At 54.0% G+C, this 13,877-nt stretch overlaps 8 protein-coding genes across 8 annotated transcripts; 3 read left to right on the top strand and 5 right to left on the bottom strand.

Annotated features, from left to right (window-relative positions):
• Positions 1 to 794: 794 nt before the first annotated feature.
• Positions 795 to 2,219, top strand: BJX67DRAFT_347402 (putative catechol dioxygenase). Its single transcript, XM_071028532.1, has 2 exons — positions 795 to 1,384; positions 1,438 to 2,219. The coding sequence occupies exons 1-2, from the start codon at positions 1,137 to 1,139 to the stop codon at positions 2,126 to 2,128; spliced, it is 939 nt and encodes a 312-aa protein (XP_070888440.1). The 5' UTR covers positions 795 to 1,136; the 3' UTR covers positions 2,129 to 2,219.
• A 1,015-nt stretch (positions 2,220 to 3,234) lies between these two features.
• BJX67DRAFT_379014 (ribonuclease H-like domain-containing protein) lies at positions 3,235 to 4,269 on the top strand (the record flags this gene model as incomplete). The annotated part of the gene is made up of 1 exon (XM_071032465.1): positions 3,235 to 4,269. One exon carries the CDS (start codon positions 3,235 to 3,237, stop codon positions 4,267 to 4,269), a length of 1,035 nt encoding a protein of 344 aa, XP_070888439.1.
• A 5-nt stretch (positions 4,270 to 4,274) lies between these two features.
• Positions 4,275 to 4,860, bottom strand: BJX67DRAFT_331978 (uncharacterized protein). Its single transcript, XM_071027515.1, has 2 exons — positions 4,515 to 4,860; positions 4,275 to 4,446 (listed from the first exon to the last, which is right to left on the bottom strand). The coding sequence occupies exons 1-2, from the start codon at positions 4,799 to 4,801 to the stop codon at positions 4,392 to 4,394; spliced, it is 342 nt and encodes a 113-aa protein (XP_070888438.1). The 5' UTR covers positions 4,802 to 4,860; the 3' UTR covers positions 4,275 to 4,391.
• Positions 4,861 to 5,058: 198 nt separating this feature from the next.
• BJX67DRAFT_379012 (uncharacterized protein) lies at positions 5,059 to 5,998 on the bottom strand (the record flags this gene model as incomplete). The annotated part of the gene is made up of 2 exons (XM_071032464.1): positions 5,059 to 5,461; positions 5,541 to 5,998. The coding sequence occupies 2 exons, from the start codon at positions 5,996 to 5,998 to the stop codon at positions 5,059 to 5,061; spliced, it is 861 nt and encodes a 286-aa protein (XP_070888437.1).
• A 450-nt stretch (positions 5,999 to 6,448) lies between these two features.
• Positions 6,449 to 6,799, bottom strand: BJX67DRAFT_379011 (uncharacterized protein; the record flags this gene model as incomplete). Its single annotated transcript, XM_071032463.1, has 2 exons — positions 6,449 to 6,651; positions 6,718 to 6,799. 2 exons carry the CDS (start codon positions 6,797 to 6,799, stop codon positions 6,449 to 6,451), a joined length of 285 nt encoding a protein of 94 aa, XP_070888436.1.
• A 2,244-nt stretch (positions 6,800 to 9,043) lies between these two features.
• On the bottom strand, positions 9,044 to 10,338 carry BJX67DRAFT_347398 (HpcH/HpaI aldolase family protein). The gene is made up of 6 exons (XM_071028530.1): positions 10,176 to 10,338; positions 9,977 to 10,097; positions 9,791 to 9,919; positions 9,504 to 9,726; positions 9,334 to 9,450; positions 9,044 to 9,278 (listed from the first exon to the last, which is right to left on the bottom strand). Exons 1-6 carry the CDS (start codon positions 10,241 to 10,243, stop codon positions 9,124 to 9,126), a joined length of 813 nt encoding a protein of 270 aa, XP_070888435.1. The 5' UTR covers positions 10,244 to 10,338; the 3' UTR covers positions 9,044 to 9,123.
• Positions 10,339 to 10,642: 304 nt separating this feature from the next.
• BJX67DRAFT_347396 (uncharacterized protein) lies at positions 10,643 to 11,957 on the bottom strand. The gene is made up of 2 exons (XM_071028529.1): positions 11,810 to 11,957; positions 10,643 to 11,755 (listed from the first exon to the last, which is right to left on the bottom strand). Exons 1-2 carry the CDS (start codon positions 11,907 to 11,909, stop codon positions 10,767 to 10,769), a joined length of 1,089 nt encoding a protein of 362 aa, XP_070888434.1. The 5' UTR covers positions 11,910 to 11,957; the 3' UTR covers positions 10,643 to 10,766.
• Positions 11,958 to 12,383: 426 nt separating this feature from the next.
• BJX67DRAFT_379008 (uncharacterized protein) lies at positions 12,384 to 13,397 on the top strand (the record flags this gene model as incomplete). Its single annotated transcript, XM_071032462.1, has 1 exon — positions 12,384 to 13,397. The coding sequence occupies one exon, from the start codon at positions 12,384 to 12,386 to the stop codon at positions 13,395 to 13,397; it is 1,014 nt and encodes a 337-aa protein (XP_070888433.1).
• Between the last annotated feature and the right edge of the window lie 480 nt (positions 13,398 to 13,877).

The following is a 13,877-nucleotide window of genomic DNA, read 5'->3' as shown; positions in this document are numbered from 1 at the left end:
TAGTCCGAGCTTCTGTGTTTTGTGTCACGTTTGCCAGAGTCTTCCATCGATTCATCACTGTTGTTGTTGTTGTGCTTCACAGAGTCTGCCCAGGGGTAACCAACGTTCTTGGATGAGAGCGACTCTCACCCAGAAGACTTCTCACGATTCTTGAGGGTTGCGGCTCGTTACCCGATATCAACTGAAAAATCCCTGCGCCACCCGCCAACCTTAAACAGACTGATACCCCATTGTCGAGATCACGCCATCCACTACCTTCCAATGGATGCTTCTGTCCGGTAAATGGAATAACAGTTGTTCCAGTATTCAGTAGCTCATTGTTGCTGGGTTTGTTGGGGACTGCAAATTTTGTTTGAGATTCTCGTTTCAGATGTTCCTCATCTTGCTTATCAGCTGGGATATATATACTATTCCACGAGTCTCGAGGAGGCTTTCCGAACAATCAGACGACGAGAACAGGCGACCAACCGGGCATTACCAACAGGCCTGTATATTCCACGCAACAAGACCAAACAGAATACACTTGTCACCAGTATCAACACCCTCGACTGTCTAACTTACGTGACCAACATGAGAAAATCAGGAAGGAAACCACGTGACCGGCAGTCGCACTCGAAGCTGCCGAGTCACATGACCACTGGCCAATAGGATGCAGCGGAGAAGGCGAGGATCCGGAGTCGCGGCTGGGGGCAAATCCCGGGGGATACGCGCTAATCCCAGTTTGACTTAGCGCAATATAGAGACTTCACCCGCGGGTAAAATCATTGCCGCTTGCAGCTTGTTCCGTGCTTTCCACCTCGAGCATTTGAGCCAAGTTTGTGGCAAAGATATGCAGACAATAATGCATGCAGCCTGCATTCGGCTGGCTAATCTGGGACTGCACAAATTGCCGCTCGGGTTTATCCTCGACGGCCGCTGAGATCCTCGATCAATTCACTTCTCCAACGGTCGGCATGTAGCAACGGTATTGCGCAACTTTTGGGTGAATGTTCCCCTCATCCACGGGCAGCCGATTCATCTGCCGTTGCCTCCGTCACTGATATAAAATCACTGGCCATGAGTCCATTCATCTCTCCTCACGTCTCTCCTCACCTCTCTTCTTCCAATACCTCTCTCGTACCTCCTCACACCTCACAATGGCCAACCCCCGCTTCGACCCCAACTTCACGCCCTATGTGGTCAACGCCATGGGCCCCAAGACCCCCGAGCGTGCTCGCGTGGTCCTGGGCTCCCTGATCAGGCACATCCACGACTTCGCGCGTGAAGTCGAGCTCACGCCAGCCGAGTGGATGCTCGGCGTCGAGTTCATCAACTCCATCGGCAAGATCAGCACCCCGATCCGCAACGAATGCCACCGCATCTGCGACGTCATCGGGCTGGAGTCGTAAGACCCCCCCCGATTATTCCATATCCAACGAGGATACTAACCGTTTCCAGCCTCGTCGACGAAATCGCCAACCGCATCATCACAGAACAAGGCCTCTCCCCCACATCCAACGTCATCCTCGGCCCCTTCTGGTCCCCCAACGCCCCCTTCCGCGCCCTCGGCGACTCCATCATCCAAGACCCCAACCCCGCCGGCAAAGTCACCTTCATGCACGGCGTCCTGCGCGACATGGAGACCGGCGCCCCCATCGAAGGCGCCGTCCTCGACATCTGGCAAGCCTCTGCAAACGGCAAATACGACTTCCAGGACCCCGCACAGTCAGAGAACAACCTCCGCGGCAAGTTCCGCTCAAACGCCCGCGGCGAGTTCTGGTGGTACTGCTACCACCCAACCCCCTATTCCCTGCCTACCGACGGGCCCGCGGGCGTGCTCCTGAACATCATGGACCGCTCGCCCATGCGGCCCGCGCATATCCACCTCATGATCACGCATCCGGACTACGCGACTATCATCAACCAGATTTACCCGTCTGATGATCCGCATCTGGATATCGACTCTGTGTTCGCGGTCAAGGATGACCTGGTTGTGGACTTTAAGCCGAGGCCCGGGGATCCCAAGGCGTCGCTGGATCTCGAGTATAATGTGAAGATGGCGCTGAAGAAGCATCATCCGAACCCGAACTCGGCGCCGCCGGTTTCTTCGTTTGAGCGGTTTGCGAAGGCGGGGAAGGAGAAGCTGTAAGCAGTGAAAGGGATGCATTTAGACTTGATTTAGCGATGTTTATACTCATTTTCATGTTCATATTTTCAATTATCTGAACAGATGATGCTGGTTATATACCCCGGTAAGAGTAGTCCGGAAGGCCCGATAAGTACTCCTCGTAGCTCGTTACTTGTTGAGACATCTGGCATTGTACACCTGGGTAGTATACTCGGCTTCCCAGAACAATGCCATCTGACTCGAGGCTAACTCCACGTAGATAAGAGAGTAGATTCGCTATTCACACCAGATCAACACATCATTCTTCAATGCCCTCTGCAAGTGACGCCATGTCAGGCATATTCCTGGCTTTGCTGACCTCGGGATTCTGGGAAAGCTTCCCGATGCGAATCTATGAGATTACGTTCGGTTGGTCTCCACTTATTGACGAACTACTGATCTCTGCGAGATTCAAGCGATCTCGGCTGGTTTTATGGATAGAAACACCGGCGATCATCACCTTCTTTCGGGGCTCTCTTCTGGACAGATATTGATAGAATTATGTTCTTTCCCTCTAGAGGTCAGTACATAGTTGACAATCACTGTGGTTGTTGTCCTATGCAAGACAGTAATATTAAGGTTTGCATACCAAACTGCTAGATGGGTCTCGCAGGTACCTGACAATATCTGCTATATTTAGTTAGGGCTTGGAGGGGCCTCGTCTTTGAATTCATTGTGTGCCTGAACAAGCTTACCACGTGGTTCAAGGAAATCGGATGAGAACAAAGAAGGAGGCCTCCAGAATAATGGCCAGATATGTCAAAGGTTCGGTGGGCTTGTATCAAGTCTCTGTTGTCTTTCTTTGAGCGGTGGTTTGTAACAAATTGCCTTATACACTCCATTGACCTTTTGAAGGCAACAACCCCAAGAGCAGAAAATGCACAGGATGAGATAGTATTGAGGGTTTTTTGTCCCTACCCTCTCGACAATGGCTCTAAAAATAGGATGCCATCGAGAACAGCAGCATAAAAGACAGAAACATCCTCCAGGAAGTGAATAGCCCATATCACTATCCATAGTTCACCCATACACCCATACAGCGATTTACTGGATACCCTACTCTATATACATCACAGAAATCAACAGCCATGTCTGGCGCACCACCCAAACCAGAACCACAACCCCCCGGCACGCCCGGCGCAGCCGGCAAGAAACGCGCACACTCCGGGTCGAGCAGCAACTCCAACAGCTCAAAGCGGGCGAGGAAGACCAGAGCCGCTCTCACAAAAATCATCAAGTCCCCCAATCTCGCCCCGGACAGGCCCGTCCCGCAGATCGTCACGGACGCAAAGAGAGCGCTGGAGTGGCTGTACGCCGAGGCAAAACTCACCGCCGCAGTCGAAGGCAGATGGCGCACCCTGACAGGGCGCCAGCAGGTTCTCTCCTTTGGCAAGTTGCTCGGTGCCGTGCATTCGCTGGACGTCCTCAAGAGGAACGGGTATCCCATGGGGCCTGTGAGTGCGCCGGAGCATAACCCGAACCTCCAGCCGCCGAAGAGACAGGCTGTCGCGATTGACTGCGAGATGGTCGGGGTTAGGAATGCCGAGGATGGAACGAAGAAGGACTACCTGATCCAGGTGTGTGCGGTGGACTTCCTAACGGGCGAGCCGTTGCTGGTGAAGGTCGTTGTGCTTCCGGCGCATTTCAAAGTTGACGACTGGCGCACGACGTATAGTGGGATGTCGCAGGAGGTATTTGATTTCTTCAAAATGAACGGCGAGGCGGTCGAGGGGATCGAGGGCGTGCAGAAGGCACTGTACGAGTTTATCGACGAGGATACGATCCTCGTCGGACACGCGCTGCACAATGACCTCAAGCACCTGGGGATCGTGCATCATAATGTCTGCGACACGGCGATCTTCACGCAGGAGGTCGTCAGCGAGCATCTCGACAAGGAGGATAGGAAACAGGGGGCGCGGTGTGGGAGGACGTGGAAACTTTCTACCCTGTGTCGCCAGCTCTTGGAGAGGCCTGTCCAGGTTGGGAATCACATTTGTTTGGAGGATGCTTATGCGGCGCGAGAGGTGCTTCTGTGGTGTCTCGAGCAGAAGAACGAGACGTGCTTGAACCACTGGGCGAAGGAGAGGAAGGAGGAGGGTGGGTTTCGGCTTCTTTATGGGTAGGCTGTGGGATATTTGGCTTTGTATTCGATTTCGAAGATTGAATGAGTTATTACAGTCTCTTAATGTTATGCTCACGATCACACCAATCTCATCCTCATATCTCTATCTCAGCGGACAATCGACTAGAAATCCTCCAACCGAATAACTCCATACGAAGGCTCCTCATACGGATGCGCCCTAAATCATCAGCACGCAATCTCCCAATCGAATCCCATGTACAGAGTACAGCCCGGTACACGTCTCACCTCTTCAAAGCCTCAACCGCCCTCCGCGCAACATCCTCCCCGACGCAAAGCGTCTCAACCCTCAACTCCTCCGTCTTCTCCAGCGCCCCGACGGTCCCAATATGCGGGTTCGCCGCATCCCCCGGCCGGAATTGCCCCGTGCCCGAGGTCACCCAGCAGCACTCGGTGTAGTTCCCGGGGCCTGGGTAGCGGCCGGCGCCGGCGGCGAAGATGGCGGCTTTTACGGCTTCGAGGGCGGGTGGGGGGACGTGGAAGAATAGTTTGAATTTTGCGAGGGGGGCAGCCATTGTTTGATTTCGATATGGATGACGGTGGTGGTGGTGTTGTGTGTTGAGATCAAAGTTGCGAGTGGGGTCAGCCGCCCATGCAAGGCTTCGGATTAATGATATCATTTGTGGCACATGGAGAGCTTATGCAATTCAAACCAGGAGATATAGTTAGTAAATATCAGACTTTAATATCTCGACGACTTCAACATAAAATACCTAATAAATCATTCTCAAATGCACCATTACAGTCCCCTCGCTCTCCTGCCCTCTTCTACCTAACCGGATAATGCGGCCCTGCAACACCCCCCATCCGCCCACACCACAGGCGTCATCCGCGCAAACGGCGCAAAGAGAATCCGCGGCTCAACAGCCAATCTCGCCTCCACCAGGGGCTTCGCAAGCCTCTCCCGCTCATCGGTGAGCCCAAACAGCGGCCGCAAAATCACACGGAGCGTCTGCAGCCCGTCCATCTTCTCCAGCGCACGCACAACTTTCCCCCACCGTCGGAGGATCTCCTCGTCGCCGCGCTCTCCGTCCCAGACCGGTGATTGGAGGTACAGGTGGCGGAAGGAACTGAGTCGGATTTGCGGCGTGGAGCGCGGGAGTTCGAGGAGGGAGCGCGGGTTTTCGAAGTAGAATTCGTTGCTTGTGTAGAGGGTTTCGATTGTTTCGTCGTACCTTTCACCTCACAGTATGAACGAGTATGTCAGATAATGCACCAGAGAAAAATATGTGTGTGTCAGAGAGAGGGACATACACCCGCCGACAACACCTCAACATCGACCCAACCCGAGCCCGCTGCCTCTCCTCCCTCGTCGTCGTCGCGCGCACCCTGGTCCCATCCCTCTTATCTCGCGGAGAGCAGTCATAGTGCAAAATCCGCAGCGTGCACGAATGACACAGTTCCGCGCCCGCGGGCCGGATCCTCTCGACCTGTTCCTCGCTCGGGGACCGGCAAAGAAACGAGCGGAATCTGCGCTTCGCGCCGCCGACGTAGGCGACGTGGATTGTTCTCGGGGCCGTGAAGATATCGGCGTAGATGATGTCGCGGAGTTCGCGGGGGAGGCGGAAAAGCAGGGATTGGGATTGGGGATAGATGTCGACGAGGGGTTTCGGGGGGGTTTGTCGAGGGGGTCGGGGGGGGCGGGGGGTATGTGTTGACCGCGACGGTGCATCGTGAGCTTTATTGCTACTGCGCTTGCGTTTTCCTGCCATTTCTGCGAGATGTGAATGGGGACGATGATCAGGGAGAACGCATGTCAGCTTTGCCAGGACGAACTAGCCCGATTTGATGCCCAGCCACCGAGGTCTATCCATACCGAATTAGGCAATCTATATACAGCCCCAGACGAGCTCACTCATGACTGCACTCTCCAACTTGTAATAACCTTACCAACATTTTTGCCGGCAGTCGCATCTATATAATCAAACTTGGAAAACATATCATAGATCCTTCAACGATCAACGCCGAGAATATGTGAGATGCACTCTCAACGCAAGAGCCTCCTCCCGCAGCTATCGCCCCCCGCCCCATTCCCTTATGACTCCCATACCCCGGTATCTCATCTTCCCAGAGCGCCAGCACACAATTAATTTATACCATTCCAGCTGTTAATCCGCGCTGATCGAGACGTTGATCGACACGAAAGCTCCCCGAGCGAGCCATCACTGGTTGCAGAATGTCAGCAGTGAAACCAAAAGCCTAGCCATCATCTTCCTACAGGCGGTCACCTGGTTAAATTGCACCCATCCCATCTCTATATCCCTTTCATCGCTGGACGACGGCGACGAGGGCATGGAAGGTGGCGGCGTGCTACTATCGCTTTCTTGGAGCAGGAAGAGCTCTCCGTCGGGGGGCTCGGGCTGGTCTAGATGAGGTTTTTGAGGGGACCATTAGCAGAACTCTTTTCGAACGGCGGTTTTACAGAACGTACACATTCGCCGTTCTCTGCGACGTTTGTAGGCGTTTGCGAGTTTCCACAGGGCGAGGAGGAAAGTTGGTATCGTTATACACATGGTGATTAATGACACCACGTCTTCTGCTGACCAGGCCATAGCCACTCCTAAATGTTGCGTGCCGGGTAAGAAAATAGCCAAAGCTCAAGTACTGGTTAGCTCAGTATTCTTCAAAGCTTTCATAAATGGGATTCTTATGATAGGGGTCGGAGGAGCGCGGAAAAGCCGGCTGAGATGCAATCCAGTGCTGCGATAGAGACCAACGTACAGTGTGTTTCTAGCCAGAACCGGGGTTAGACGTAGGATAGTGTCTCAGGATTGGAAAAAAGCTCGTAATACCAAGCAGAGAAAATCAACTCGACATGCTAACCCCGGGAGCAGGGTTATACCCCTTTATACGCTAAGTCCAAAGGTTGGGCGTAAGAGAGCATCGCTTGTAGCTCTGGAGCGGCCCAAGCACCTTAATCGGTCTCATGAACACCAACAATTACGGGTCTGGGAATGCATTTTGCATAATCAACATCAATGAGGTGTGATCTTCGAGCTAGAATGACTTCTTCGTGGTTTCAACGGAAGTGCCCGCTAAAATCCTCACGAGTGCTAGGCAGCAGCTGGAATAATTCTTTGCAGGTCACTCGATGGTCCATGCAGGTCCGCGGCCTCGCTCAGGGCCAGATCCCCACCAGCCTCACATAGTAGCTGAGGGACATCTTCTATCCCGTGTGCGCTGGACGTGCTAAAGATCCAAGTCCAGACTCCGTTAAGGTTCTTGCGGGTAGCCCGGAGATTGCGGATGCAACAAGCTGGGCATGACAGAGATTCGTCTTTGGGTAAGTGTATTTTGCAGAGACACGATGATTCAACGCGGCGCCAGGACATGATTTATTCCCATCATACCGGTTGTGGAAATTGATCCTGCTTGTGTTAGAGGAACCGTGCGGAAGAATTGAGATGCTCAGCCAAGAAGATCTTAGCTATTACCGTCGAATCCGTTCTGCAAGGCAGGGGACCGTTCACGAATATCCGAGGATCTGTTCTCCGTTTCTTCGAGTTCAGCCTTGCACAGCCTCGCTAAATTCACGAGGATGACTTGAATCAGCAACACCGGATAATGTGGCGGTGTAATCAGCATCAGCATCTCTCGTTAAGCGCCAGAATTTGAGCTGGTACACTGTTGGTCGTGTCGAAGGAGATTCGTGAAATCGTGGTTGAATAGGGTTTCCTAACAGCGCATGCGGAGGTAGCCAGGAGATTCCCAATTCCGAGAGTCAGCCACCTCTCTAGGACGGCAATGAACTGCTTGCAGAAACCGCGCTGATCATCATCATGGCCGTTGCGATGACCGACCGAGCACCGGCGAACTGCGGAGGCCCCCAGCGTTTTAGACGAGGATGGGTATGGTGGATCGACGGCTTGAGCTCAGGGTGATGGCCGGGCAAGGATATTGCTTTTGGGATTTCATATCGAGCTGCAGATCAGGCCGTCCGCAATTTCATCAATGTGTGACGGGGACTAATGCAGGTTGGTTCTTCGCGTTCGTCCCCGACAGCGTAGGTTGATCTAGCCTGGTATAATCGCCTTTCATGCGTTACTTCCTGGAGAGCCCGGACTGGAGACACCGCCGACCATGCCAGCAACAGCAACAGCAACGGCACAGTTCAACCCCCCTGGAATGAGGTGAGGATGGGGAGATGGGGCGCCGGTAAGCCAGCACAGCACGGCAGAGGCTGCAGGACGATCATCGCAATTTCCTGGATAAGGCCCATCCGCCACGTGGAAAGTCGAAAAGCCTCGAACGGGGCTTCCGATCGACTGCGTTCGAGATCGCGGCCTGGCCCTGTCTCGTCCGGTCCAGCCTCTCTTCGATCCTTTCAATGCCCAACGACTGATAGGCCAATGCGGCTGGACCGAACGGGAAGATAATTCCTTTTGTGAGGCTCCTTTGGTGGCCTCGCGGGGTTAGCGATTTACATTCTGCGTCCTCTGCCTCGTTCGAATCCTTCGCAATCAGCAGTGGAGGGAGGAGAGGCTCGAGGACTTGAGTCGGAGGGCGCCGGAGTTGCCAGACTTGATCGTCCGTCTCACTGCTTCCTCTTCAATCCTTCAGAGGAACCCTCTCCTTCTGACTCGATGGGGTCCAGAACGACGCAACAAGGTCTAGAACAAAGAGATCGTCGACTCTGTCGGCGACAGGTCCGCGTCTCGATTATACGCCGTCTTCGTTCTTCTCTGGAAAGCCGTGCTTCATCAGCGCGGGACGGGCCACCCCGTTACACGAATCAAGGACATGCCCCATTACGCAGCGGACATGACTACACATTGAACTCCGTAACAATATGCACTCTATGCTAAGTTATTCTACTTCCATTATGTGCTGTACTCTTTTAGTACCCATCGCGCGGTTTCCCCCCCTCGGCCTGGCCGCTCGCGACCCCCAGTTCGCGCAGGAAGCCACTACCCAAAACGCCGACATCCGTGATCACGGAGACCAAGTCGAATCCCTGCTGGGCGCGCTTTTGTGCATCCGTGCCGTCGGTGCCTACGAATAATGTTAGTCATCCTAAAACCGCTATCTGGTATCAAAAGTCACGCACAGAAGATTGCCGCCTTCTTTCCTGCTGATTTGGTGGCCCGCAGAATACGCTGGATAGCAGCCTCGTGCTCCTCTCCTCCCCGCTGTACGCCCATCTGTTTCGAGAGGTCGAATGGCCCTGTGCAAATATCAACCCCTGTACGCACTCCGGTACCCTGTAGCTGAACTTACCGATGAGAACACCATCCAGTCCATCCACCGCAACAATCTTCTCTACATTCTCAACACCGGGCCTCGACTCAATTTGCACGAGAACAACGGTATCTTTGTCGGCGCCGGCATCATACTGGGGTGCAGGTACGTCCGGGAACGAGTGTAGCGCGAACATGGGCCCATAGCCGCGGGACCCTGTGGGGGGATATTTGCAGTACTTGACGATCCTGGCTGCATCTTCCTACACCGCACAAATTAACAGTTAGCCGAATGCCAAGGTATCCCACAAATCCAGAGCCACGAACTGCAGAATGGCACATTGGCGTAACGATTCCGTGCGCCCCGGCGTCAAGAGCGCGCTTGATGAGCCATTCCTCGCCCCAGGGAACACGGACAAGCGGGCTTGCGCCCTCGGAAGCGACGGCGTTATTAAGCTACATCATCGCCTAACGTTAGCCCGCTTTCCGTCAAAACTGCATCATACGGCGAACCTCGTAGTAGTCCTTATCCGAGATTAGGCCGTGTTCCGCGTCGACGAGAACCCAACTGAACCGGTTGGCATGTTGTGCGGTCGATCGCAGAATCGTCTTGGCGACGCCGGCGCCGGGGAGTCTACCGGTTAACGATGTCAATAAAAGGCCTTTTCTCGGACACGGCGGGGATTCTCTCTCTCTCTCCGTGCGAACTTACGTGAGCCAGAATCCGTACGCCGTCGCGGGCTTTTGGAGGGCAGTCCGGATAGCTGTGTTGAGAGACATTGCGCAAAGTCCGCCCGGGAGAAGATCAGATACAGTAGTTGAACAGCGAGATAGATAGAAAAGAATGACAGAAAGAATGGCGGCGGCAGGTGAAGTTCCCCGCAGGCGAGCCATTAATAACAGGCCTCGGTTTGTCGGGCTTTGTCCGATGGCTCTCGGGGGAAGAACCACCGAGTCCACCGGTTCGGCAACGTCGGAAATGTATCCGAGTTTCCGGGTTCGATAAGAGAGCTTCATGTACCGTGTGCCGCGAACTATAATATACCGTGGATTCCCCTGAACCATATTCTCAGTGAGCAACCGTTAAAAAATCTGCAAATACTACGAGGCAATGAGAGACAACACTCATGCACCTCCCAAGGATTAGGAAGCTATCCCAGGACTAAATCTATGTACGCCCGAGTCGAACTATATCAGAATTCAGGACTGAACTGTCAGCTCTATAATAGTGTCACGTAGCTCCGAAGAGCGCATCGTATCGCCCATCTAGTAGTGTATATAACCCCAGATATACCGCCGCAGCCTACCCCCAGAAATCCCCAGCATCCCCACTCAACAGCATCTTCCACTTATCAAAAAACCACGGCGCAACCCGCCAACTGCGCAAATCCCACGGATGCCCACTCCCACTCCCACTCCCCCGCCGAGTCAAACTCATTACATCTTCACCCAACCCCCAACAAACAAGCCCGCCCTCAAAAATATCCTGCTTCAACTCAAATATATTAACAAGATGCGGCACGGTCGTAGAGAGAATGATCGCGCGCGACCGCAGCACAGGGATCGGAATGAGATCGAAGATCGGATGGTGCGGGATGAGGATCTGCGGGAGCGTCGGGCGGAGGTTTGCCGGGACGAAGGGGACAGACGCCGTTACGGTTTCCAGGAGGGCCTTCGGGTCGTCGGAGACCGTTGCCGGGCGGTAGAAGGGGGAGCACAGGGAGAAGCAGTTCATTGTGAAGAAGGCTTCGATGCTCATGCCGATTGTGGAGACGTTGTGGTAGCAGGCTGAGAGGAGGTGGGTTTTGGTTTGCTTGAGGGTGTTGCGGTAGGGGGTTAGACCGAGGTTTGATGGTGGGGTGGATGGAGAGGTTTCAACTTCCTCGCACGCATTTTCTTCTGGAGGCGGAGGGAGGGAGAGCTGGTGATTTGATATGTCGAAGAGGCCATTAGATAGGCTCGACTCTGTGGTCGAGGTCTCGGGGAACAGGATATCCAAGATCCCTCCATCGAGATCGATATCCGCGACTTCCGCGTCAGTCGGGAGTGCAGTCTGCGTAGAATGCCTGGGAGGAGAAGAGAATGCAGAGGACTGAGAACCGTCTCCGCCAGGTATCGATACCGATGTCTGCGCTACATGCGGCGCCTCAACCCCAGTCGGAGCGCAAATCCCCGCACCTCCAGCATCATTTCGCACAGCAGGAGACGGCCGTATCGTGCGGTACCGACTCGAAACCCCCTTCTGCAGCGCAGGCCGCCTGAGGTTTTGCGCCCGCTCCTTCTGCCGCTGACCTGGAGATCGTTAGCTGGATACCGTGACGTAACCCATCCTGCGAGGGAACCCACGATACGCGCGCTGCGCTTCTCGATTCTGCAATTTCCGGGCCTCCGTGATGACGCGTTTCGGGCGGGACGGCTTGCTTTGCGGCGCCGGTGTCTGGATCATTGAGACTAGGTAGGACTGGCTTACTTTGTTCTGGCGATTGACTGTGTTTGCGAGGTGGAAGAACTTATTGCGGCCGGCGTTTGGCTTACTCGCCTGTGGATGGCGATGGTGGCGCAGGGTGCTTGGCAAGTCGTGAATTTGTGATGTTGGTACATAAATTGCAGCATTTTATGCCTGTATTTAGGTAATAGTTCACCGATTTGCAAAAATTTGCGTAATTTTCGCTTCGTATGGAAATTTGCAATGGCTTACGGTTTCCCGTCCAATCAGATGCTGATAAGCGCATAAGCCAGAGTTGGTCGGACTTGAGCCCTAAACGCCATCATGAACGGAGATGTCGGAGTCAAAGGAGTATGGCATCAAACACAGCTGCCAAAGCTATATAAACTTGTAGATATCCCTCGAAACCTTAAGCAATCAATCACACTCGTTCAGTCCAGCACACAACAATCTTATCACCCAAACACCAGAACAATGTCCCCAAAGATAATCGCCATAATCGGCGCAACAGGAAACCAAGGCTCCTCCGTCGCACACACATTCCTCCAATCCCCCAACTGGACCGTCCGCGCCGTAACCCGGAACCCGTCATCCCCCAAAGCGCAGTCCTTCGCCTCCCTCGGCGCCGAGCTTGTACAGGCAGATCTACGCGACATCGCCTCGCTCGAGGCGGCGTTCCAGGGGGCGCACGCAATTTTCGTGAACACCGACTTCTGGGGGCCCTATGTCTCAGGCACGGGGGGTGGTACGACGCATTCGAGCGACGACGCGTTCAACGAGGAAGTTCGCCACGGGAAGAACGCTGCGCTTGCGGCGTCGCGGGTGTCCACTCTCGAGCGGTACGTTTATTCGGCGCTGGGGCCGATGAAGCGTGCCTCGAAAGGAAAATACACGCAGTCGTATCACTGGGACTCGAAGGCCGCAATTGTGGAGTACATCGAGAATGAGCAGCGTGAGCTAGCGCGGAAGACCTCGGTTATCTATGTCGGGGCGTACGCAACGAATCCACTCTTCATGCCAAAATTGGACCCACAGAGCGGTGTTTATAAATTTGTCTTGAATATGGATGGTGGCACGAAGATGCCGATTATCGATACGGGGAGTTCGACGGGTCCGTTCGTCAAGGCGTTGATTGAGGTTGAGGCGCCGGGGACGAAGTTACTTGCGTATGATAGTTACTTGACAATTGTGGAGATTGTGGATGCTTGGGCGAAGGCGACGGGGAGGGAGGCGGAGCTCGAGACTGTGTCGGCGGGGGAGATGAATCGTCGGTTTGGGATTCCGTGGGAGGTGCTTGAGGCGCCGGGGTGGATCGAGGAGGAGGGATATATGGCTGGGATTGAGGGGTGGATTACGCCCGATGAGTTGAAGGTGAAGCCTGAAACGAAGTCTTTTGAGACGTGGTTGCGGGAGAGGGATTGGAAGGAGATTTTGGATGGCGGGAAGGGGGAAATGGAGAGCATTGTCGGGAGGAGTTCCACTGATTAGTTTATGAACGCTTGCTGGTGCGTTAAGTGTCCAAGCGGCAGCTTTGGATACCTTGGGACATTGAAGAAGTCGCGGAAGAACTGTTTGGTGGTAACAAAGAGTCCCAACAATGTGCAGGAGCGGACGATCGAACACCTTCGGTCCGAAAGATATATCGATATTCTTGTAACCTCGAACGATATACGTATGTCCGAAGTTGACGGGCCGTCGGGGAGGTTGTGGCCCAGTATGGTCTTCGCACGAATCCGGGGCTGTATGTTCGGAATAACGCATGGAGGGATTTTCTCCCTGCCAATAGCGGGATTGTAGCCGTTCATTATCGTGAGGGTCGGGAGGGTGAATCTATTGGAGGGGGTGGTATCTCTCCGTTAAGAGCATGGCGGGCTGGCTTGCTTGGTTGGTAAGGAACGTATCGTAGGGAAAGCCAACGGAGACAATCGTTCGATTTATCAGAGCCGCGTAAGATGATTGAAAGCGTTG

This window comes from Aspergillus lucknowensis (assembly GCF_044049455.1).
Source record: "Aspergillus lucknowensis strain CBS 449.75 chromosome Unknown BJX67scaffold_9, whole genome shotgun sequence".
Lineage (NCBI taxonomy): Eukaryota > Fungi > Ascomycota > Eurotiomycetes > Eurotiales > Aspergillaceae > Aspergillus > Aspergillus lucknowensis.
This window is presented reverse-complemented; position numbering and strand designations above follow the sequence as displayed.

Bases quoted from the DNA above. Each gene is read 5' to 3' on its own strand.
- BJX67DRAFT_347402 (XM_071028532.1), top strand. From the start codon at position 1,137: ATGGCCAACCCCCGCTTCGACCCCAACTTCACGCCCTATGTGGTCAAC. The intron at 1,385-1,437 runs GTAAGACCCCCC...AACCGTTTCCAG, and splicing joins GACGTCATCGGGCTGGAGTC to CCTCGTCGACGAAATCGCCA.
- BJX67DRAFT_331978 (XM_071027515.1), bottom strand. From the start codon at position 4,801: ATGGCTGCCCCCCTCGCAAAATTCAAACTATTCTTCCACGTCCCCCCA. The intron at 4,447-4,514 runs GTGAGACGTGTA...CTGATGATTTAG, and splicing joins GCGGTTGAGGCTTTGAAGAG to GGCGCATCCGTATGAGGAGC.
- BJX67DRAFT_347398 (XM_071028530.1), bottom strand. From the start codon at position 10,243: ATGTCTCTCAACACAGCTATCCGGACTGCCCTCCAAAAGCCCGCGACG. The intron at 9,451-9,503 runs GTAAGTTCAGCT...ATATTTGCACAG, and splicing joins ACTGGATGGTGTTCTCATCG to GGCCATTCGACCTCTCGAAA. The intron at 9,279-9,333 runs GTGCGTGACTTT...CATTATTCGTAG, and splicing joins AAAGAAGGCGGCAATCTTCT to GCACCGACGGCACGGATGCA.
- BJX67DRAFT_347396 (XM_071028529.1), bottom strand. From the start codon at position 11,909: ATGATCCAGACACCGGCGCCGCAAAGCAAGCCGTCCCGCCCGAAACGC. The intron at 11,756-11,809 runs GTGGGTTCCCTC...AACGATCTCCAG, and splicing joins AGAAGCGCAGCGCGCGTATC to GTCAGCGGCAGAAGGAGCGG.